Here is a 22,747-nt window from a genome sequence, read left to right on the forward strand (position 1 = left end):
TATAATATTTCTCTATTCCATGTGCTTCCTAACCCCAGTTTTCTTCTAATGTAGATAGCAATCACAGTGTATTTTTTAAACCTCTGCTAGTTCTTGAGATGACAGGAAAAGTACATCCCTTTGGTCTTTGTTACTGGTTGAGTTTATTTTCTTTCAGTGCACTAGCTACTTTTGGCTTTTTGATTTCTAAACAGCACTGTGTACACAAACAGGCAGTATATTTTGTTGACTGATTGCTTAAAGAAACAGATGGCCTGGATTGAAAAATTCAATCCAAGATGGTTAGAGATCACTTTACATATTGAAGCTGAATGCCCAGAATTCCATAAAGTACTGGGATCCTCTTAAAACAAAAGACAGGAATTGAAAGCAACTAGAAATTCTAAAAACACAAAATTCACGTATCTTCTGCTTCATATTTTTGTATCAGTTGTGAAAGTTATTCATTGATAAGGAATTCAGTAGATAACAAGCTGTGGGGACCCAGCCCCAGGTTCAGGCCCCTCCCCTTACTCAGCTGCTCATGCAAATCTGTACTGAATCCAGCAGCCATGGCCTCTTGGTTGGCTCCCTGAAATAGCCAGCAGTTCGAGTCTTAGCACATTAAATCTATTCTGGATTTGTCTAGCAAAATTAAGACAATTTCATATGTTTTTTGGTACGTACTCCATCAAAATGCTCCCTGTCCTATGCCCAGGGATTAGAACAGCACCGGCCACAAAAGAAGGGTCCTAATAAATATTTGATGATTGATTTTTAAAATCTCTTTCTGTTCTGTTTGGTTTTGTTTGTTCAACTAAACCTCAGCGAGATCTGCTCCCCGTATCCGATGGAACACCCCTACCACACACACATCTCTCGCGGTGCCATGTTCCCAACCTTCCGGTCACCTAAGGATCACTACACCGGCATTGAAGCCCGAAGCCAACAGCCGTTTCCTCCCACTGTGCCAACGAAGGCTTATGACACAATCGTTTTGAAGACAAGAGGTAAAATATGATCTGAAATCAGAACAGTACAAATTCTTCTTGTATCTGTAGTTTATTCAACAATAAAGTTAAAGGAAGTAGGGCTGAGGACCCAAATCGTAAAAGTGTGACCCAGCAGATGAGGAAAGCTGTTCTCAACCGTGGCTGCACTTTACAATCGCAGGGACTTCACCACCGACCCATTAAACCAGGTTCTCTGCAGACGCTGTTAACGTTTCTTCTTGACATAGAGGCTCTCCCGTGCTAGAATGAGAAACCACACATTGTAGAATTTGGCTGTTTTTATTCTACTTGTATTTTCCGTTATTTCCTTCCTGCTCTCTTCTATGGCTTAACTTTTGAACATTCCATTCTAGCTCAGGTGATAGTTCAGCACAGGGGACAATAGCTGGTTCAGAGCATCAGAGTCTGGACACGAAGGTAGCAGCCGTGTTGAAAGTGAAAGGTCTACACTGATATAAGACTCAGACAGTAACGGGGGTGGTTTGTTCAGTTCCCCTTAACACGATGGAACAGTTTCTCATAGATGTGAACACTGGGAACTTCCCCAATGTGTTTTACTAAGAGGGTGGTAAACCCATACACTAGACATCAGGTCTCTCCCACACTCGACATCGCAAAACAGAGAAGAGTCCAATGGAAAAAGACTGAGGGTAACTGAAGGTAGGAGAAGAGGTACATGGTAGGCAGCGATAAATAGTGGGGGTGCCAAAAACTGTATGCAAGTGGACGTTTTGGTCAACATTGCTCAAAACAGTAATTTGCTGTAATCAGAAGTGTCTGGATGCTGATGGAACCACTTTGAGCACGTCTTGTAATTGCAGAAGTCAAACGTGCCATGTATTCATCTTTTGTTATTGGTATACGTTGAGTATTACAATTTTAATAGTTTTCCTGTCTTAAAATATGTATACATTGTTTTGGCTCCCTCTGTATTTGTTGGATGAATTCGGGCTGTGAGGTAAGACCCAAGCACTGTCCTATAAGGCAGGTCCTCTGTACATGAACAATTGGACCCAAATGTAAGAACAGGATACTGCCATCATCTATACTGGTGCCAGTACCTCATTAGGAGACAGTAACACTTTGACAGAGATTATTGTGGAATGTTGGAGCACGGACTATGGAGTCAGACCGCACGGGTAGAAACTGGCTTTGCCAGTGACTCACCATGGACCATGGGAAAGTGTCTTCACTTCTCTGCCTCTACTTCCCAGTCTATAAAATGGGAATGTTAGTCTTACTTAACAGATAGCAGAGATAAATGTTAGCAGTTACTATTTTCACGACTCTGCTACCCTATAATGATTCCAGTACTTGGGCAGCATGCTGAACTTTTCTATTACCTCTCAGTCGAGTCAGCACTGAAAAAAGGCAGGGAAACTATATCAAATATATGTATCCATTGGAAGTACACATACATACATATGTATACTGGGGGAGCTGGGGAGCAGGGCATTGTGCAGAAGAACTGCTCCCCAGTTCTTCAGTTCCTAGAGATAGGATACCGAAGCAATTAAAATTTTTATGATCTTACTGGGTAAATTGTCAAAGTAAATTTATTTTTTTCAATCCCTGCATTAGATAATTTCTGAAATTACATGAAGTATATACAGTTAACAAGAAATCGCAGAAATGTGTGTTGAAATTTATAAAAACACTTTTCAGTGCAGTTGTAGATGAGAGACTGAAGAAATAAGATACCACATTGATTTTCTGCTCTTCCAAGCATTACCTGTCCCTGACCAATTAGTCACTCTTGGGGGATTTTAAAAAGATGAGAATATTCTAATAACGTTTATAAAGACCATTCCAAGAACTAGTGCTGCATTAGGTTTTCAACTCTTCCACTTACTTTAACTCTTCTTTATTACAAATAAGTGGCATACAGGTCAAAACTGCAGGCTCTGGAACCAGATTGCCCGAGTTTGAATCATTCCACTTCCTAGCTGTGTAATCTTGGGCAAATTGCTTATTTTCTTCGCACCTCAGTTTCCTCATTTGTTAAAGTGGAAATAACAGTACCTTCTGCATATTGATGTTATGGAAAATGCATCTGATGATATATAAAACAGTACAGTACTGGCACATAGTAAATGTTTACTAAATGCCAGCCTTTGTTCTCATTCCATATGGGGATGGGTGTTCAGAGCATTCTTTAATGTAGAATTTATCGTGGGAACAGAGGAAGCAGCCATGCCAGGTTTGGCAAAGCTTATCCAATCATGGTAGTGTCCCTTAATCCATGGTGTTACGGTCAAACCACAATCCGAAAATATGAAATGGAAAATTCCAGAAATGAACAATTCATACGTTTTAAATTGCATGCTGTTCTGAGTTGCATGATGAAACCTCCCAACATCTCATTCCATCCCACCCTGCCATAAATCGTCCCTTTGTCCTACATATCCATGCTGCATGTTCCACCCACCTGTTGCTCACTTAGTAGGTTATCAGACTGAAGAAAACCAAAACAGCATGCATAGGGCTCAGTACTGTCCTAAGTTTCAGGTATCGACTGAGGGCCTTGGAACGTATCCCCTGCGAATAAGGGGGGACTACTGTACCACTGATGCCCAGGAAGCTGTATTCTTTAAGATGTTCTCTTTCTATACTTTTTTGGTAGCAAGTGCTAACTCCATTTCTTGATATTTAGGCAGGGAAAAGCCAAAATAGGTCGTTTAGTAATGTATTCGCTGAGCCCAGAAAGAGGACCCAGGAAGATTTCTAATTCCCCTCAGAACTCCTTTCATTACAAAGAAAGGTGAGGTACTAGTTCCCCTCCTACTGCTAGGAGCACCAAGGTTAGTCATTCTCACTCTGTGTGGCCCACAGACTGCTCGTGAAGGGGGGCAAGAAGTCAAACAAAGCTGTAACTACATAGCTAAAACATTTTCCTGCATCTCTCTCTACCTCACATTATCGCATCTCTATTTATTGCACTCACAAATACCACTAATTAGAAGACTGTTCTTGTATATTCGGGATAACAGTGCTTTCCCTGAAAATTGCAGGTAATCCTTATAGATACGAACTGCTTGATTTTCCCACGGATTCAAAGAAGAAAGCCTTGACTTGGCCGGGTCAGGGTGTATATTATGACGTAAGTATCTTTCGAAATGTGGGTTTAAAACAAAGTAAAAAATGTTTTTAACTCTATATGCTTATAAATATCCAAACGAGGGATTGTTTTTATTTTCTATCTGAAAATTGAGATTTTTGACCAGGATTCACATTTTTTTGTTTGTTTTCTTAACTGATTTCAGATACTTTGGGCAGTTATATACCATTTCCACAGTTATAAGAAAACAGGTTCCTCGCAAAAGAAGGTGGAGGACTGTATTTCCCTCACTGTATGTCCCCCAACTTTATTCTTTTTGACTCTTAATATATCAAGTAACTCCAGATATGAATAGAGCAAATGGGAGATTTTCAGAAACACTTGCAACTTAATTGTTCCAACCATTATATTTATGTAGAATCAAAAATAAAATAAAATAGCCACTGTTTATTGAGAAATTGTTACACACCAACCACTTTACATACACTATGTCATTTATCCCTTATAATAAGCTCATATGGTTAATATCATTATCCCCATTTTATAGATGAGGAAACTGAGGCTCAGAGAGTTTGTGATTTTCTCATGATCATAGAAGTCAGGCTTATGAGACGCCAGTCTCTGCTCTTAACTTCGTTACCATGGCTCCACATGGATAAAAAGAGAAAAATGTTAAGTCATAAAAGAAAATATCTAGAAATTGGAAAATAGTAATAGCTAACATTCATTGGCTGGTGAGCTTCTGAGAGGCAGAGCCAAGGGTTTCCCATTATCTCCTTGCATCGAACAACCCATGAGGTAGGCAATAAATAATTATGAAAAGCTGGAAACATTTGGATTTTATGGGAAAGATCACTGTGACAGCTCAGAGTGGGGAGGTCACGGCCATGTCACAGTTGTCTATCAAGTAAGCAACTTCCTGTTTGTTTTTTGTCAAGTTACACATCAAGAAAAATCCTTGATTAATCATCTACTTTACTGGTTCTCTTTCATTCTTTCAAGCAAAATCTGTATTTAAGCAGCCCAGAAAAATGAGAAGCTATTCTAGACACCATTCCATCATTACATGTTCTTACAGCCAAAGTCTCCAGCTCTGCAGTTTAGTTTCTTCTTTCAATTTCCCTCATTTTTACCAGCTCATTAAAATGCTGCTGTCCTCATGTCATACCCCTTTGCAACAACCTTGCCTAGCCCACCTTGTACCTATGCGTAAATCCCGATGCTTACACTGAGCTATGCAGACCTTTCAGGATCTGGCCTTTCTCCCTTCCTACAGCCTTGCTCCACTTGCTCGTCTTCCGACAGGTTCATGGCCATTTCCCATCCCTGGAATGTCCTCCTTTCTGCCTACGTGAAATTTGCTCACTCTTCAAGGCTCAGCTCAATGGTCATTTCCGCTGTGCAATAGAAAGAGAAGCAACTCGAGACCTATGTTCTAGTTAGTCCTCTACCTGCCATTTGTTCTCTACATGATATTAGGCATATTGTTTCTCCTCTTTGAGCTTTAATTAATAAAAACATATCTGTATGATTTCAGTAAAATCTGTCCTACAAACTTCACAGGATATGAGGACAATATGAAAGATATGAAAGCACTTTGGAAAATGAAGTGCTATAATTTATAAAGCATTATTATTCCTCCAACAGAAGCGATTACTCCCTCTTCTAACTTTCTACAACACTTACTATAACCAGTACTCTTTCACATGTATTTCATATCTTGTCAACTAAATTACAGACTCTTTGAAAACAGAATGTTTTATAACATATATATTCCCCACAGCACTTCGTACATAAATATTTTTGACTGATTTATTTGACTCTTCCTCTATTAATTAATCTCTTCCTCTATTAATTAATCTCTAATTAAGTAATCATATCTCTCTGGTCCCTTAAATTAAGAGATTAAATTAATCCATCTCTTAAATTAAGAGATTAAATTAATTAATCTCTTTCTGTTCTAATTGATCTTAATTTTCAAACTTTCATTCTTCTGGCTCATCCCTAATCCTAATCAAATATCAAAACAAAAAAATCAAAATAAAATTGATACTGAACCGGATGGGCGTACCTCATACTCATTTTCTTCTTCTCCTTCTCCTTCTCCCACCTCTTCCTCCCCCTCCTCTGCTTCCTCTTCCTCCTCCTCCTTCTTCTCTTTCTTCGGGATCGTATCCTGTACTTGTCCTCCCCTACTTTTCACCACTTAATTGGAAGAGGGTCTTCAGTTTTATCTGCAATGTTCTATTTTTGCTAAAGGAGGATACTTTTTACAGTATTTACCTTTCTTGTAGGGAGAGCAGTGTTTCCCAACCTTGGCCTCACATCAGAATCACCTGGGGTAGTTTTGATAAATCCCAGTTCCCAGGCTGTACCCCACCCACAACTGAGTACACAGTTGTAATCACCATTCTCTGAGGGTGGGACCTCAGACAAGAATGTCTTGTTCAAGAACGCGTAACTTATTTTTATGGGCTAATCGTCTTCTCTCTCCTCCTACTCTACCCTATGCCCAATGGGAGCAGGAGGGACACCAATAACTTAATAGTTCCAAAAATGGGTCTCCTAATTGTGAAAGAGAAAACTCCAGGAGCCGAATCTTAGTATTTTCCATCCAAGTCAGTAAGAACATATGTATAACATACTGGTAAAGAGTGTGAATTTAAAAGTGGCTCAGCTCCTGGCTCTCAACTGTATCAGCTCTATGACCCTGGATAATAAATTCAATCTTTCAATACCTCAGTTTCCTCATAGATAAAACAGGAATAATAATAAAATCTACCCGATAGCGTTGTCTTGAGAAAGAAATGCATGTAAAAGCACTTAGTACCATATTAGCACATTGTCAGCTCCTAATGGATGTTGGCTGCTGTCAGTATTACTATTCTAAAGATTGTAACACTTCAAGTGCTGGGGCTTAATTTTGACAGAGCATTTTAAAGGTCATTTTGCCCTGTCCTTTAGATTACATGTATCTGAAGCCTGTGCCTTTAAGAATCATAGAAATCTGGGTACCTCTTCCCCACCCAGACCCCAGAGCTGCCCAACCTTTCTGTCTGGTTGGCCAGGCCCAGTTTCCCCCACCACAGTAACTACTGATCATCGCACTCGTCACTCTAGCCAGCACCCCTCCCTCTGCAGTTTCTTCTCACTGGCCATTTCCATCATTACCAAGCCAATCAGAACATTCCTTTTCCTTTTATAACTGGCAAACAAATAGGTTATAATTTTGACTCTTTGGGGCTGTTTTTAGCATTACTTGCTCAAGTGGCCAAAGACTTGTCCTTTCCATTTCTCAAAAACTCAAGCATCTGGTCTTAGCTTTTGCAATACAAAAATATTCTTTAGGATGAAATCGACCATGTACTCATCTTTTGAGTAAGATGAGATAAAAATCACAGAGGTCAAGGGCCGTAAACCTCCCTAATCTTGGACTATTAGAAATATTTTTAAAAACCATTTTCAAAGCCTAACTGAGCCTGCTACCCGATATCCTTAACTCTAAATATCTGGAAGACCTTTGGCTTCCCATGGAAAGAGTACTCACTCATATCACCCTAATAAAGGAATGCCATGTTCCTTTCCTTTTTTTCAATTTATTTTTTTATTAGTTTCAGGTGTACAAAACAATGTAATAGTTAAGACGTTTACCCCCCTCACAAAGTGATAACCCCACTCCTGCAATCTGCTACCCCTCTGACATTGTATACAGCTGTTACAATTCCACTGGTGTTCCTTCTTGAACCGTCTGCCATCGTTCCAATCTAAAGTGCCCACCCCTGTCCTAGAGATCCATTCCTCTTTCTTAGCACACCTCTGTCTCTCCCGAATAGCACCCATAATCCACACTCATCCGCAAATAACTATAATGAATCTGGCAAGCACACAGGCACCTCCTTTAGAAACACGTCATCTTATACCTAGTTGCCCACAGTGCACGGCTCTGTGGCCACCACAACCACAAGACCCCCCCGGCCAGCTGCTCCTTCCCAGCAACAACCAGGGTATCCAGAATGGGAAACCAACTGGACGATTCTCTCTTCCCGACCACATATGCTCCCTACTTACGGTCTTGCACCCTCTATGCTTTCTCCATTCTGTCTCAAGCAGCCCTTTCATCCCATTGTCCATCTGCTCCCTCTTTCAGAGTCCTAAATACCAAAGAAAAGGATCTCTGCCAGTCTCATGTGCGTGCCCTTCCCCCGCTCCGCCCCACTCTCTCTATGTACATATTCATTTCATATGTAAAGGAACAAAGTGCCTAACCATAACTTCTTAATGTAAAAAGGGTGCTGATACAATACAGTGAAATGTGGTCCAATGGAGCAGTGTCCACAATGCTAAAATCTCTCCAAAGGGCAGAGTAGTCGCCACCATAAACACTTTCTTGCTCCCCTATTAAACCTGGTTAAGCCCCATCATGCGAGAGTGAAACAAAACAAAAACAGTATGTTTAATTGTTGTTGTATTAAATGTATTGCAACAGTTTTGTTATTTTATGGCATTTATGGAGTTTCGCCCTTAGCGCCTTGCACATGGTTTTGCATGTCATGGGTATTGAGTAAGTGGTTTTCACTACCTTACGCGTCACACAGATTTCATGGGCTGGGTTGGGACTGTAACTCCATTTTACGTAGAACTATTCCTCTGAGAATGCACTCCAAATTCACAACACCTAACGTCACTCCTTTGTAGACTGGGGTGTCAGCCTAGCTACTGACACCTCAGGAAGCAAAGTGCCTTCCAGCCGTGTACTGCCTTGCCACATGAGATGCAAGCGTTACCTGTGAACAGTATATCTAACCAAGGAACACCTATGAGTGGATGGTCGCCACCCACCCCTCCCCACAATCCTCTCGGATGTCTCCTGCCTCTTGAAACTCTTCCCAGGACACCACAGGCTACAGTAAAACTTCACGTTCCCTATTTCCTGCCTCCGTGCCCGATTGCATTTCAGTAGATCGCTGTTAGTTTACAGCAGAGTAAGACACGAGGTTAATCTAGTCCCTCACAACAGTCTTTCTGAAAAGTCCTTTGTATTTTCAAATGAGCCGGCCTTGCAAATCTGACAAACATAAGGAGAACCAAGAGGGCTCTCTGTAGCCGAATAAGCAAGCCACGCAGCTGTTAAAGATCTACAGGTGTGGTTATTGACTACTTCTTGAGACAGGGACGGAAAAGGGGAAGGCACACAATTTTGACTTACTGTGGGCAGTGGAGCACCTCAGAGCCCTTTATAGCTGTATAATACAATTTCACTGTAGGTAGGACTTCCAGGAACAGTTCTCCAAAGGACATCGTCATAGTACCTGTGAAAGAAAGGCTTTTAGAAAAGACCTCACCACGCCTTTGATAAAACATTCTGCTTATCTCTAAATATAGTTACAGTTGCACAATATTAGTAATTAATGAATAAAAAAATAGGATCTGACTTCAGCCTGGAATTTCCTTTGCCCCCATTCCTGGTGAGATAATGAATCAGCCTTTATTCTATGAGAGATATTAAGAGCAATAATCTTTTATGTTCATATTCTAGTTTCCTAAATGTGTTGGAAAAAACAAGCCAGTATTCTACCCAAAACCTCCTAAAACCTTCGCTCCTAACACTTCTTTAAATTCATGGGATCCTATGAACTCTTTCAAAGAAGCCAACATACAAAGAAATCTGGAGAGGTCCCACTGGCTTACTTCATATGCTCATGATTTTACAGGTAAGAGTTCACTTTAAGACAAGTAAAAAGAACAAAATTAGATATTTGACAAATGCTGTTACAAGCTTTCATCTTCTAATATTTTTCCGTGTTTCTTATCTAAGTACTAATAGAAATTAAGGTGGGTGGTAAGTTTCTCTTAGCAGGCAATTGGGAGGTAAAGTTGGTTTTCTTTTTATTGGTTCTTATGATAAAGGGGAATGGGTAAGTGTTTCTCTAAAGGGTTGTCTACCTGCCATTCTTTGTTTAACAAAATAGTAAGACATGATGTTTCCATTAAGGTCTGGGGCCCATGAACCCCCTTGAACTGGATGACTACCACGAAAAGGAGGTAGCAGAATTAGCCTCCCCGATAGGATTTGACCCAGAGCCTGTAAGTAATTGCAGTCAACGCTCTGTTACTGGGGTGGGGGGGTGGGGGTGGCAGTATCCAGGTGTTGGGCTCTTTCTTGCTTTGCCCATTTCTTATTTGCTTCATGAGTACTGATGACCAAGCTAGAAAACGGAAAATTTAACTCATTTTAGAAGTGACTTCTGAATTGATTTGAACTGATCTGAATACCTTTCTCCACTATTTTTAAGAACAAGCAAGGTTTCTTTTTCTCTTCAAACTGTTGGGTTTTTTAAAACAGATTTTATACTGTTACTGTTGCTAAAATTTACAAAGGAATTGATTTACAAAAGTTTACCTAGTAACTTAATGAGATTCTTAAATTCCGTGAATCTTTGCATATTTGTATATCTCGTACATTATCACTGCTTTTGAAGAAATAAACGCTTCTTCCTGATACCCACAATAATTGAGAGTTGGCTGAATTATAATCAAAAGCCAATAAATTATCTGTAAATATCAACAGAGATTTCTTAATTGATTATCTGAAAGAAATGATCAAGCCCTTTCTAATGATAGAAGCTGTAGTCTATTGGTTTAATTATGTATATTAAATAAAATGACCTAATAGTATTCATTTATCATTTTATTTGGGCCTAAATTTTATCCTCTATAACTACAAAGTTTTGAAAACAGAATTAGTATTTCCAAAGATGCAAATTGTGAAAAGATACATAAAAAAACAACTGTACAACTGTAAGCTATTTCAACATGAACTCTTTTTGGACTGAACACATTTATTTTACATTAGCTTCAGTATTTCCTAGAGCAATATAAAATCAGAAGTAGTTCCATGGACTGCTTTATCATTCACTAAAGGGTTTTTAATTTTCTTTATTTTTCGCTTGCAACAAGCGTGTTCTAAGGCTAGAAAAAATGATACGTACACGCTGAAATTGTCAGGTGTGTTCAGCAACACTCCAGATGTCCACAAATTTGACCCTGAAGGGTCCAGACCCTCAGGAAGCTTTGTCATTTTAATAAAGAAATACATGTACTGTTATACAAAGGAAGCCTGCCAAGTATATTAATCAGTATGTGCAAAATTACTGTACAAGTAAATCAACACCTAAGTTTTTATTAATAAGATTAAATATGCCTAAAATAGTTGGAAGTTTAAAAGAAAGTTTCAGAGAATCTTGCTAGTTTCTGACTAAATCATAAATAATGGACTCTGGAAAGGCATGTTTTAGTGGTAATAAGTATATGTATGAAATATTTGGTTGTAGTAGAATAAATTAAAGGTACTAAAAACTGCTTGTTGCATACTGTCAAAGTAGGATATGATACACCCTATTCTTTTTGTTTATGACAAGTTTAACAAAGCATTTCAGAGCTGGGATTTTCCTTCTCTGTTTTCATAGTATCTACTCAAACCTGACTAGTTAAAGGCTGTAACAGATTTGTTAATAACAGTATGGAAATTCCTCCAACTATGAACAAAGTAGGTTCCAAAAGGATATTCCTAAATTCGTTTTGTTTTCTAAGTCCAAACTATTGTTACTTTCTTACCATTCTCATTTTTATTATCTCTGCTATCTATTCCATCATCGACATATATCCATTCTTTTTTAGTTTTTGTCTTCAACACATTATAAAAAACCTCAAACACGGCAAAGTTTAAATAATGTTATAGTTAACACACATATGCCCATTACCTAGAGTTCTGCCACTAGCACTTTACTATACTTACCACATAATTCATCTTTCCATCCCTCCAACCATGCATCAATACATTTATTTTTTATGCATTTCACAGTAACTTGAAGACATCAGTATACTTCACCCCTAAACATTCAGCATGCATATCATTAACCAGAGATCAATTTGTTTGCAGTTTCTTCTTTTTGGTTAAAATATACATTCAATGAAATTGCACAAATCTGAAGTGTACCTTTGATGAATTTTGACAAATGCATACACCTTCGTAACCCAAACCCCGATCAACATATTGAAAATTACCTTCATTCCAGAAAGTTCCCTTATGCCCTTTCCGAGTCAACTCCTCCCCTCGTCCTCCTGCCCCCCCAGACCTATATCAATAACCCTTTGAATACACTCACCACTATTGCAATTATAGACATTCCTGAGTCCACAATATTTACAAAACGTCTCAAAAAACAAGCAGATACGACAAAGTCCCCTCAGACCAGTGTTTCTCCAAACACAGCAAACCACTGGCCTCAGCACCCACCACACTTGGTCAAAACGCAGATTCCTGAGCCCCACTGCAGACCTTCTGAATCACAATCGCAGGGGATCAAGATTAGGAATCTCATCTTCCGCCAGCTCCAAAGCTGATTCTGATTCAACCAAAGTTTGAGAACCCTTGCCTTGGCCTAAGAGGGCTCTGGCTGAGATTTAAACAACTGCACATAACTGTTAACATTATCTGTTGGTGACAGGCAGAAGTTTTGTTCCAGTGATTCTTTTACATCTTTGAAAGTTTGAAAGCAAAGAGTTCCTACATACAGGAATTTCTCTATAGCCAAGTGAAAATATGCCCTTACCAAATAAGCAAAAACTGCTAGAGGAGAAAAACAGGTTTATTAGGACCCCAGTTTCAATGTCGTTAAGCATTAATGAACTGTGGAATGTGTGTTCCTCTCTACCCATCCTGTAGCTACTCAGTGAAAATGTGTATGACTTTTGACTTGCCATTTGTGACAATATTCTTACAATGCCAAGCTGATTAATGAATCCATTTTCTCCTTTTTATCCCACCACTACAGCAAGAAAAATTCCACCCTATCTTAAAACCTCCCAGACCCTTTGAAGGACGAATTGCCCGACTGATTCACAATCGACATCCTCTGGAGGCAACTGTCCAGCAAAGACCACCTTCCTGTCCAGATTGTACCCCTAGAGTTTTGTGTACTTTTCACACCTTTGTACCTAGTTCTACAGAAATGATGGCGCTCAGTGGTAACGCACCAGCGGGTGTGACCCATAAGCACCAGGACATTGAGGACAAGATTAAGGAAGAACAAAGCCTGCTATCTACCTATGCACATCCACCCTTTCACCCAACCAAAGATCTGACTCACATTAACGACAGAAAACCATTCCCCAAAATCACGGATACTACAAAGACAGATGATTTGTACTGGAGACAGCTGTCATTAAGTTCCCACCCTGTACTTTACTGCAATCCGAACAATTACATTCAGTATGAACAGTTTAAATCAGCCTTAAATGACCAGTATGCTCTGTGTCAAAATCCTGTTAGCCTTATTAAGCCTAGTATTTTACAACATACACCAGACTCGGAAGCTTTCAATCTAGAACATTTTTTAAGTAAGCCAGAAGAAGAGATGAACTTGAACATGGAAAATGATGAAGAAACAAGATCTCTTCTGGGTTGGATTCCTAGAGCTGGAATGGCCAAGCCTCAGACAGACCTGCTGGAGCTCAAGAACTCTTTTTCAAAAACTGGTGCACAAAAACGTTTCCATAAATCAATTGTCGAAGACCATAAAGACCTCAGGGATAAAGTGCAGTCAGGGATGAAGCACCAGTTCTTTGGCCATAATTCCTATTATTTCTATAATTGACACATTCATCCTTTCCATCAAAACCCAGCCTCTTGCAAGAAAAGAAAAAAATATAACAGCATTTCTTCCTTGTCGCTGCATTCTGTTTTACAGAAGAGCCACGATGACCTTGTTACTGAGGTTTGTGTTTTCAGGAATTTAAGTTAGGATCCGGTCAGAGAAAACCAGAGAAGGTGATGTTCTGACTTCTTGAACAGTTTGGCAATAAAATGTTAGAACCAGAAAAATGTATAGTCTTTAATCTCATTTTCAAATTATACTCCAAGGAATTTTCCAAAATCATGAAAAACAATGTGTATGATAAAGCTTACATTCTTAAAAATGAGTATTTGAAAAAAGTCAAATGCCCTACAATTGAAAGATATCTATACAAACTGTAGTCCCTTAATAAATATGTGAAGACTGTCCCTTTATGTATATGTTTATACAAAACAACAGAAAGTACAAAAGACAAAACTCAAATGCCCAGTTACTTAAGTATGGACAGCTCTACAAACTACATTTTCTTAATAAATTTGTGAGCCTTGTTCTTTTATGTAAATAAGCAGGCAAAGTAAGTCCGTAGAAAAGATGAAACCCAAAATGCTCTGTACATATGCATTCTAAGCTGGGTGTTTCTTTTCCTTTAATGTTATGGTAGAGAAACATAACCATTTCCTTTATGCAGGGAAAAAAAATGATTGTATATTGTGAAGATCTAGCAATGAGTTTAATTAGTAACCAGTGAGTTCTAATTGTCTTAGTCCATTTGGCCTGCTTTAACAAAGTACCATGTACTAGAAGGCTCGTAAACAACAAACTTTTATTTCTTACGGTTCTGGAGGCTGGGAAAGTCGAGGTCATGGCACCAGCAGATTTGGTGTCTGGTGGGAGTCCGCTTCCTCATGGGCAACTGTCTTCTCACTGTAACCTCACATGATGGAAGGGACGAGGGATCTCTCCGGGCCTCCTTTGTAATGAAGGGCTCTGGTTCACCTTCCTGAATCACTTTGGGGGTTAGGATTTCAACATATGAATTTTAGGGGACACAAACACTTAGACCCTAGGAGATGGTTTGATATCAATTATTCTAAAGCCAAATATCACCTTTTGGAAGGTGTCCACAAGACTTTAACTAACCCCAGACGCAGGGCAACTCTAATGTTCCAAGGGGTACATTTTAGACAGTTTATCATGGAAAGGTCATAAGGAATTTCTAGGAGGGTTTTGTTGAGATTTCTTCTAATTTTTGTTTTTGTTTCTTAACTAACATGTCATTTGGTTATAGCCTCTTTAAAACTATTCTGAGCTAAAATTATGGAATATTTTCCAAACCCTATTCTATAGTATCACATTAGGTATTATGGGTATCACAGATATTATATTAGGTATTATTCCCAAGTAAAAGGAATCTGTGATGTGCCTTATACAGAAAATGTTTACTAGATTTGCTTCATTCAGGCCTAAGTTCTTAGACTTGATACCAAAATGTAGTCCATCAGAAATAATTGATAAATTTGCCTTCCTCAGAATTTAAAACTTTGGCTAGGCAAAAGATCCTGTTAAGAGGATGAAGAACTACGCCACAAACTGGGAGAAAATATTTTGCAAACCATATAGCTAACAAAGAAAGGACTAATATCGAGAATATATAAACAACTCTAAATTTCAACAGCAAACTAACAATCCAATTAGAAAATTGGGCAAAAGACATTAAAAAAACATTTCACCAAAGAGAATATACCGTGTTTCCCCGAAAATAAGACCTAGCTGGACAAGCAGTTCTAATGTGTCTTTTGGAACAAAAATTAATATAAGACCCGGTCTTATTTTACTATAAGACTAGGTCCTATATAATATAAGACTGGGTCTTATATTAATTTTTGCTCCAAAAGACACCTTAGAGCTGATTGTCCGGCTGGGTCAACAGGTACATATGGCCAATAAGCACAATACAAGATGTTCAACATCATTAGCCATTAGGGAAGAGCAAATTTAAACTATGAGTATCCTAAATCTTTCACCTAGCCTTTCACAAAGGAATTCAAGGGGTAACTATGCATGGCAAAAAAGGAAACACCTATTCCTGTGAAGATTACTAAACATTGGTTCTTAGCTAACACTAATCCCTGGGGACCCAGAAGCCCACTACCAACCAGCAGTCAGTGGAGAAGCTTAACAGGCGTTACCCAAATTTGCTTCCTGGTGGAGCCAGCAGGAACACAGACATGCTGTGGTGACTCCCCTAGTTCTTGAATGTGTCTCTGGAATAGACACACTTACCAACGTCAGAATCCTGCTTTGGCTTCCTACCTAACCCAAGACAAGGCCCAGTGGAAGTATCTGAGTACTTTTCCCCCACAAATAAAGTCAATACTACATCTTGAGGAAGGGGGTGCAGAGAATACACAGGTATTAGTGCCACCATCGAAGACTTGAAAAATCCAGGGGTGATTATTCTTATCACATCCCATTTAAACCACCGATGCAGTCTATTCACAAGCTGTATGGATTTGGGAGAATGAGAATATATTATTTTAAATTTAATAAGGTGATGATGCTAATCGAAGCTGCTATTCCATGTGTACTAAGAGTATATATTCTTTTTCTGTCCTCTGGAAGAATTTATTGTTTCTGGTATTATTTCTTCCTTAAACACTTAGTATAATTTACCACTGGAGCCATCTGGGCCTAGAGTTTTCTTTGTGGGAAGGCTTTAAATTATAGATTAATTTCTTTAACAGTTACAGTAATATTCAAGTTTGCTCTTTAGTCCTGTTTTGATGATAAATTGTATTTTTCAAGGAATTTTACATTTGATCTAAATTTTCAATGTCTACAAGATTTGTCATTTTTCATATGGATTTTTAGTGCCTTTTTTCTTGATCTTTCTTACCAACTGTTTATCTGTTATATTAGTCCATTCTTTTACAGTCAAATCTTTTGTACTTTTATGCTTCAGATGTATTTTTTGTAAAGAGCAAATATTTCAGTTTTTTTAAAATCCAACTTAAAAATATGTCTGATAGTTACGGAATTTAGTTCATTTATTGTAATAATTGATCTATTTGGGTTTTAATTTACCATCTTACAATGTGCTTTTTTTCCCTCCTGCTTGCCTGTTTATTTTTCCCTTTTTTCTTGTCTTTTAAAAAAAAAATCACTATTCCATTTTTTCCCACTACTTTGGAAAATATGCACAACTTTTCTATTATTTTATTAGTTTCGCTAGAATCTAAAATATACCCTCTTTCCGGATAATGCAAGGACCTAAGAATAGTTTAATGCTACTTTTCTACTGACTTATATGTTACTGTTTTCATGTACGTATTTCATTTACTTTATATATAGCTATGACAAACACACACGTCTACATACATACACGTACACACATATATGGCTTAGTTTTGCTTGTCCTTGAGTTTTGTAAAGAGCTTATTGTACTAAATGTATTTAAACAACCATAATTTTCATTTCTAAAAGTTACCTTTAGCTCTTTTTAAAATCTGCCTGGCATACACTATCAGGACTTCACAAGTACAGGCTGAATTTGCAAGGTGTTGGCTAAGCTTGGTCTTTTACAAACTCGGTCAGCTAAATGAGGCTAGTTCTGGAGTATATCTAACTGTTCACTATCTTGATCCCTTCCAAAAGCCACAAAATGTCTTGAATTGTAAGTGTGATTTCTGCTGTTTGACAGCACACTTCTGTGGCAGTGGCGTGTGATTAGAGAGAAGGGAAACTGGAAGTCAGGACACAGAAAATAAAAATAACCCAGTCATGTAAGAAGTTGGGCGGTTTGGAGCAGAAATCACAGGACCACTGGCTTGGGAGGGATCCAGGGTAATTAATCCAGGCCAACCTCGACTACTGCTTAAGTTGGAGGCGGGAGGAAAGTTGCTAGAATGCACGCCCCATTGGAGAAAATGTCCTCACTGATTTACTCTAGGAACATAACGTGCATTCAGCACACACTTGACTAAAATGGATAGGGTCGTGCTGGATAGAATATGCGACGTGAGGGAAAAGTCATTAGAACTCAGGGGCTGAATTCGAGGGACAAGGGAGTCCAGAAAATGTCCCAGTGGTAGCAATGGGCACGCCGGGAGGGGCAGCTACCAGTGCTGGAGCACGAGCACAGCTGGAGGCTGTCATCAAACCTGCACGTCTAATACGGCCCCAACCACATTAGCTGACTCGAACACGACCTTCTCCCAGGTTAGACGGGATGCAAACCCCCTCTAGATTCCCAAGAATTCTCTAACCACGAAATGCTTTCCTCCTAGACGCTGCCTTCCACACCCTCCATGTTCCTTCTGCACAGACACGCGCGGGAGAGACCGGTGTGGGTGGAAAAGAAGCCAGCAGGGGAGAGGCCGGACCTATCACCCAGTGTCAGCCGCTCCTGCAGCCCCTTCCCCAGTCCTGGGGCGTCCAGCGAGGGGACATCTGGAAGATGACTGCAGCCGCGTGGAGGCGGTCCAGGAACAAGGTCAGGGGCACGTGTCCAACTCTGTAACTCCTGGGTCCAGGCCGTCCCTTCGGGGTGCAGCTGGCGCCAGCTGGGAAACACGACAGAGGATGTGTAAAGGTCGCCAGCTGAAGGTAAGGGCGCCAGGAAACCTCTAGGTGCGTCCAAGTTGGGGCGTCTCCCTCCGGGGAGGCAAAACACCTCTCGCGAAGGCAACACGTCAGCGAGCACACGAGCAGTTACCTTAGCAAGATAACGCCCTCCATCCACCACTGGACTCCGCTCCGCCCTCCCCGGCGGCACACGCATGCACACCATGGCCGTGGGGGGGTGAAGTCAGCACCTCCCGGCACCACCTCGGTGTCGTACGTCCAGCGGCCTGTCGTAACTGCCGGGCAAGGGAGGCTTCCAGAGGAAGGGCACGCGTGCGGCACACTCGAACATGCTAGCCGGCATGCGCGCGCAGGTCGCTGACGCAAGCCTTGGAGGTTAAAGCCAATGAGGTGCGGCCACGTCACTACGTATCAGTCGGGCCGGCCGCACGTCGGGCCGCAAAAGGGCGGAGCGAGTTTGGTTGCACCAACACCGGTACTTAGGGTTGGACCGGCGTGTCCTTGGGCTTAGAGAGCGGGACGTCCGGCTTGCGAGTGTGGGGCTGTGTTTCGTGTCCAGCGAAAGAGCGGTGAGCGCAGGGCGCGGAATACACAGCAGACGGGAAGGCGATCCGTGGGGGCGACGGGCGCGCGGGCGGTTGGAGGCCTGCGCCGGGGATCTCCCACTGGAGCCCACGCGGGCGGGCAGGGCCGGGAGTTACGACCCCAGGCACCGAGGTAGACGAATGGACTCGGTCAAGGCTCTGAAAGCCCGGAGGCGGCTGGGAAACGGAGACTCAGCCCTCCCGTTGTCGGGGCGGAGAGGATGGGGAAGTGATATCCGAGACTTCCGCGGGTGAGAGTGGGGGTTGGAGGACGGAGAGCAGCGCTTCACCCCTCCTTCCGAGGGAGCAGAAACTGCTTCTCTGATAAGGGGTGTTTTTTGTTGGTTGGTTTCGGATCACTTGTCACTTCTTCCTTTGACTGGCGCAGGCAGGTATCCTTGACGCCGGCCTGGATGGGTGACCTCGTGGTCGCCCCCGGGGATCCCGAGCTGGAGCGGGGCTGTCCCTGGGAAACCTCTCCCCCGCAGCAACGCCCTTTAGTGACCTGAGCAGGCCGAATCAACCGTGACCTTTTTTTCTTCTTTCTTTTTTTTTTCCTTAACGTCTCGTGACCTCTTTTGTGAATGTACTTGGCTTCATCCTCAAGAGAGATGGTTTTAAATGGCATGAATAAGTAATTAGGCATTCTCAGTTGCAATTTTGGTGGATTTGGTTTAATGCAATCCCCTTTAACCTCAGAGTTGTGACATTGTGACCTTGACCTCCTCTTTTATACAGTTTTGAACTAGGTTCCCACTTTGCTATTGGAAGAGTCTATTGCAAGTGTATTGAGTAAAACAAGATTGATCCTGGTATTTAATGTCGTAGATTTGCAATGGACTAGTAATTAAGTGATCATTGCTTGGTTTCCACTGTGTTTTTACTTGGAAAAAAACACTTAATAAATGGAGTCTTTAATTTTTAGGTTTAAAAATGGGTGATGTTGAGAAAGGCAAGAAGATTTTTGTGCAGAAGTGCGCCCAGTGTCATACTGTGGAAAAGGGAGGCAAGCACAAGACTGGGCCAAATCTCCATGGTCTGTTTGGGCGAAAGACTGGTCAGGCCCCTGGATTTTCTTACACGGATGCCAACAAGAACAAAGGTAAGAGGGACACAGTCGTTAAGTGACTGAGGCACAAATTACATGAATGTCACCTATGGTAAACCCTTTATGAGGAGTGTAAAATAGTTAACAATACGTTTCCTTGTTTAGGTATCACCTGGGGAGAGGACACCTTGATGGAGTATTTGGAGAATCCCAAGAAGTACATCCCTGGAACAAAAATGATCTTCGCTGGCATTAAGAAGACTGCAGAAAGGGCAGACTTGATAGCGTATCTCAAAAAGGCTACTAAGGAATAATAGTTGGCCACTGCCTTATTTATTACAATACAGAAATGTCTCGTGACATTTTTTTTTTATGTGTACCATATTTAAATTGATCTCATATACCAGAATTCAGATCATGAATGGCTATTTCATTTCTTTTGGGCAGTCCTAATTGAAATAAGATTGGCTTGTGGTTAAATGGATATGAATAGCTTTTTGAACGTGATGGTAATTTCGGGTCAGCAAGTCCTATTACTCTTTTCCCCCTTCTAAAGCTATGATTGGATGTGATGAGTCATGTTCAACTTTTCACAGAGATGGTAAATGCCATCTTCAAATCTATAGGAGTTTTGAAATGGAGTTTTCTATTTAGATTTGTATAACTGGTTATATTAATATGTTAAATACTGAGGAAGTCCCTTCACTGTCTTATACAACAGCCAGACTCAATTCTGTTTCAAGTGTTCATTAGCCTGTTAAAAGGCAAGGGCTGAAGATAAGGTAGCAGTGCCCACTTTATCTTTTTGGTCCTAACTATGCCAATTTAATTAAAATCCCGTGTATCTAAACCATTGGCCTTTTACGTAATGAAAGGCATTTTAGTTTGGTTTATGTATAATACAAATAAAAAAATATTTAACACTTCTCACATTTTATAGATGACCTATAAGGTCAGATGCTTTTAAAATTCAGTGTGAAAAGATATAGTAGCCATCTTTGTGAGTTCTTTACTAAGTCAGACTAACATGAGTTAGGATTGTCTTTTAAACAGCTATTCAAAAACACAACTGTAGAACTTTATATGTATGATTGGTAACGGTGCTTTGCCATCTCACTAGAAGGATTAGAGAATAGACCAGCACAGAATTGTAAATTATTTGGTCATAAGACTTAAGATAATTAAAAGACAAAAATCACAGATTTTTCTAATGTGCTTTATTTAATGACGAATACCAAAATTTTAATAGTTGAAAAATACAGTAGCCCTAAACATTGATATAGCAGTGTTACTAGTCATACCTACTAGATTATATTTACTTGGTCCTCTAGGAAAGCACTTAAATAATTCATCCTTGGAGTTTCTTTGCCCAGTGTGAACCCTGTAGCATTAACCCGAATATGGATAGAAGAATGTGCTTCTGGTTATAGATTTGTAATATAACACAGTGTATTATTTATGTACTAAATTATTTCATCCACAGTTCATACCGTACATTTAGAGTAGTTTCTGGGAATTTTATGGAGACGGTGAGAGAAATTAAGTCCTAGTCTGAGTATTAGTGGTAGGGAACTAAAAAAGGAAACCTTTCAGGGATAAGTAAAGCCTTTGTAACAGAGGTTTTTGTAAATTAGTGATATTCAGAGACAGCGTGGCACTTCAGCTCTAAGAGACAATTCTAGACCCATATGGAAAGACATGGAAACCACGGAGTTGATCTATTTCTGTGCCTCCTACATCAACCAAGACCTGTGTAGGCAGAGACAATGGCTGAGTACCTGCTGTGTTCTAGACCAGTTATACTTAGTGCCCCTGGTCATTTATCATGTAAGCGGTCCTAATAGTTAATTCAAAAGGAAAGCCATTCCTAGCTGTAAGGGCTACATGCTCTTAGAAGTAAATGAAGACGAAAAGCTAGCACTATTACCCATATGCCTTCATTCCTAGTGCTTCGGAGGTGGCTTGGTGAGTGGTATCAAAAGAGAGCCAGATGTGTTTAAGGAGTGTTTCTTCCAAGGGCCACCTTCATTCAGGATTTTGTCTAGAACAGCACTGTCTAATAAAACTCTGTAATGATGGATTGGACTTGTGTCCCATATCGTAGCCACTGACCACATGTGGCTATTAAGCCCTTGAAATACAGCTAGTGTCACTACAGAACTGAATTTTTCATCGTATGTAACTTTAATGGATTTAAGTTTACATAGCACAGATGGCTAGTGTATTAACAGTGCACGTCTAGAGCTAGAGCCAGTGGTCTAGAATGAGTGCTTCCCCTGGACTGTGTTTTTTTTTTTTTTTTAATCAGGTTCAGACGAGTAAACCAATTTATGTATAGTGGGGAGTTTTTATTCTACTGATTACTGATGGGTTCTTTTGGTTCCCCTTCATCGTATCAGAGTACCTTGAAAGCCAAGATGTTGCTGAGCGTGGAATATGAGTGGCTAATTAAGGTATTGTTCACTGAGGGTAGGCTGAGGCCTGATGGCACATGAATCCACCCCACCAGTGACCTGGAAGTTCATCTCCCAGGTGGAGCTCCTTTAGGCAGTGCTGGGGTGTGTATTGAACTGCTTCTTCGGCTACATTGTTTTGTGCCCCATACTGACCGTTGTCCTGGTGTTCCCATACTTAGAGTATAATAAAAATAATTAGGTTTCTATTTGCTTAATAACAGTTGGATTCCAGCTTACCTCATTTAGTTTGTGGTATTTGAAAACTAGTCATATCCTCAGGCTGTTTTTATTCACTCAGAAAACTAAACAGGTTTACTAAGTTTAGTTTATTTCTCGAAAGGTAAATACATGTCCAGGTTCTTAGGGGGGAATTTCACTGGTAGTCTCCCT

General features: G+C 40.3%; 3 protein-coding genes across 22 annotated transcripts in view; 2 read left to right on the forward strand and 1 right to left on the reverse strand.

Annotated features, from left to right (window-relative positions):
* SPMIP4 (sperm microtubule inner protein 4) overlaps positions 1 to 13,928 on the forward strand; it is a 34,033-nt gene extending 20,105 nt beyond the window's left edge. Inside the window, exons 6-10 of the mRNA XM_081080176.1 lie at positions 808 to 989; positions 4,004 to 4,092; positions 9,587 to 9,761; positions 10,043 to 10,134; positions 12,885 to 13,928. Of these exons, the coding sequence (XP_080936302.1) occupies positions 808 to 989; positions 4,004 to 4,092; positions 9,587 to 9,761; positions 10,043 to 10,134; positions 12,885 to 13,706 (1,360 nt within the window). The 3' untranslated portion in view covers positions 13,707 to 13,928. The remainder of the gene's footprint in view (positions 1 to 807; positions 990 to 4,003; positions 4,093 to 9,586; positions 9,762 to 10,042; positions 10,135 to 12,884) is intronic.
* Positions 1 to 18,618, reverse strand: part of LOC308510606 (uncharacterized protein) — a 456,681-nt gene extending 438,063 nt beyond the window's left edge. For 7 of the 20 annotated variants that reach the window (XR_013995380.1, XM_081080187.1, XM_081080177.1 and 4 more), the window contains exons 1-2: positions 18,400 to 18,598; positions 9,257 to 9,359 (exon numbers count right to left, since the gene is read on the reverse strand). Coding sequence is in view for 8 of the 20 variants with exons in the window: in XM_081080187.1 (XP_080936313.1) it covers positions 9,257 to 9,354 (98 nt within the window). In the remaining 12 variants the exon portion in view is untranslated. Of the gene's footprint in view, positions 1 to 9,256; positions 9,360 to 17,950 lie in introns of all 20 variants that reach the window. The other 13 variants (XR_013995384.1, XM_081080183.1, XM_081080184.1 and 10 more) reach the window with 8 other exon arrangements.
* A 96-nt stretch (positions 18,619 to 18,714) lies between these two features.
* CYCS (cytochrome c, somatic) lies at positions 18,715 to 21,103 on the forward strand. Its single transcript, XM_081080191.1, has 3 exons — positions 18,715 to 18,838; positions 19,779 to 19,955; positions 20,067 to 21,103. The coding sequence occupies exons 2-3, from the start codon at positions 19,787 to 19,789 to the stop codon at positions 20,213 to 20,215; spliced, it is 318 nt and encodes a 105-aa protein (XP_080936317.1). The 5' UTR covers positions 18,715 to 18,838; positions 19,779 to 19,786; the 3' UTR covers positions 20,216 to 21,103.
* The last annotated feature ends 1,644 nt before the right edge of the window (positions 21,104 to 22,747 follow it).

This window comes from Rhinolophus hipposideros, assembly GCF_964194185.1.
Source record: "Rhinolophus hipposideros genome assembly, chromosome: 18".
Classification (NCBI taxonomy): domain Eukaryota; kingdom Metazoa; phylum Chordata; class Mammalia; order Chiroptera; family Rhinolophidae; genus Rhinolophus; species Rhinolophus hipposideros.

Bases quoted from the DNA above. Each gene is read 5' to 3' on its own strand.
- CYCS (XM_081080191.1), top strand. From the start codon at position 19,787: ATGGGTGATGTTGAGAAAGGCAAGAAGATTTTTGTGCAGAAGTGCGCC. The intron at 19,956-20,066 runs GTAAGAGGGACA...TTCCTTGTTTAG, and splicing joins GGATGCCAACAAGAACAAAG to GTATCACCTGGGGAGAGGAC.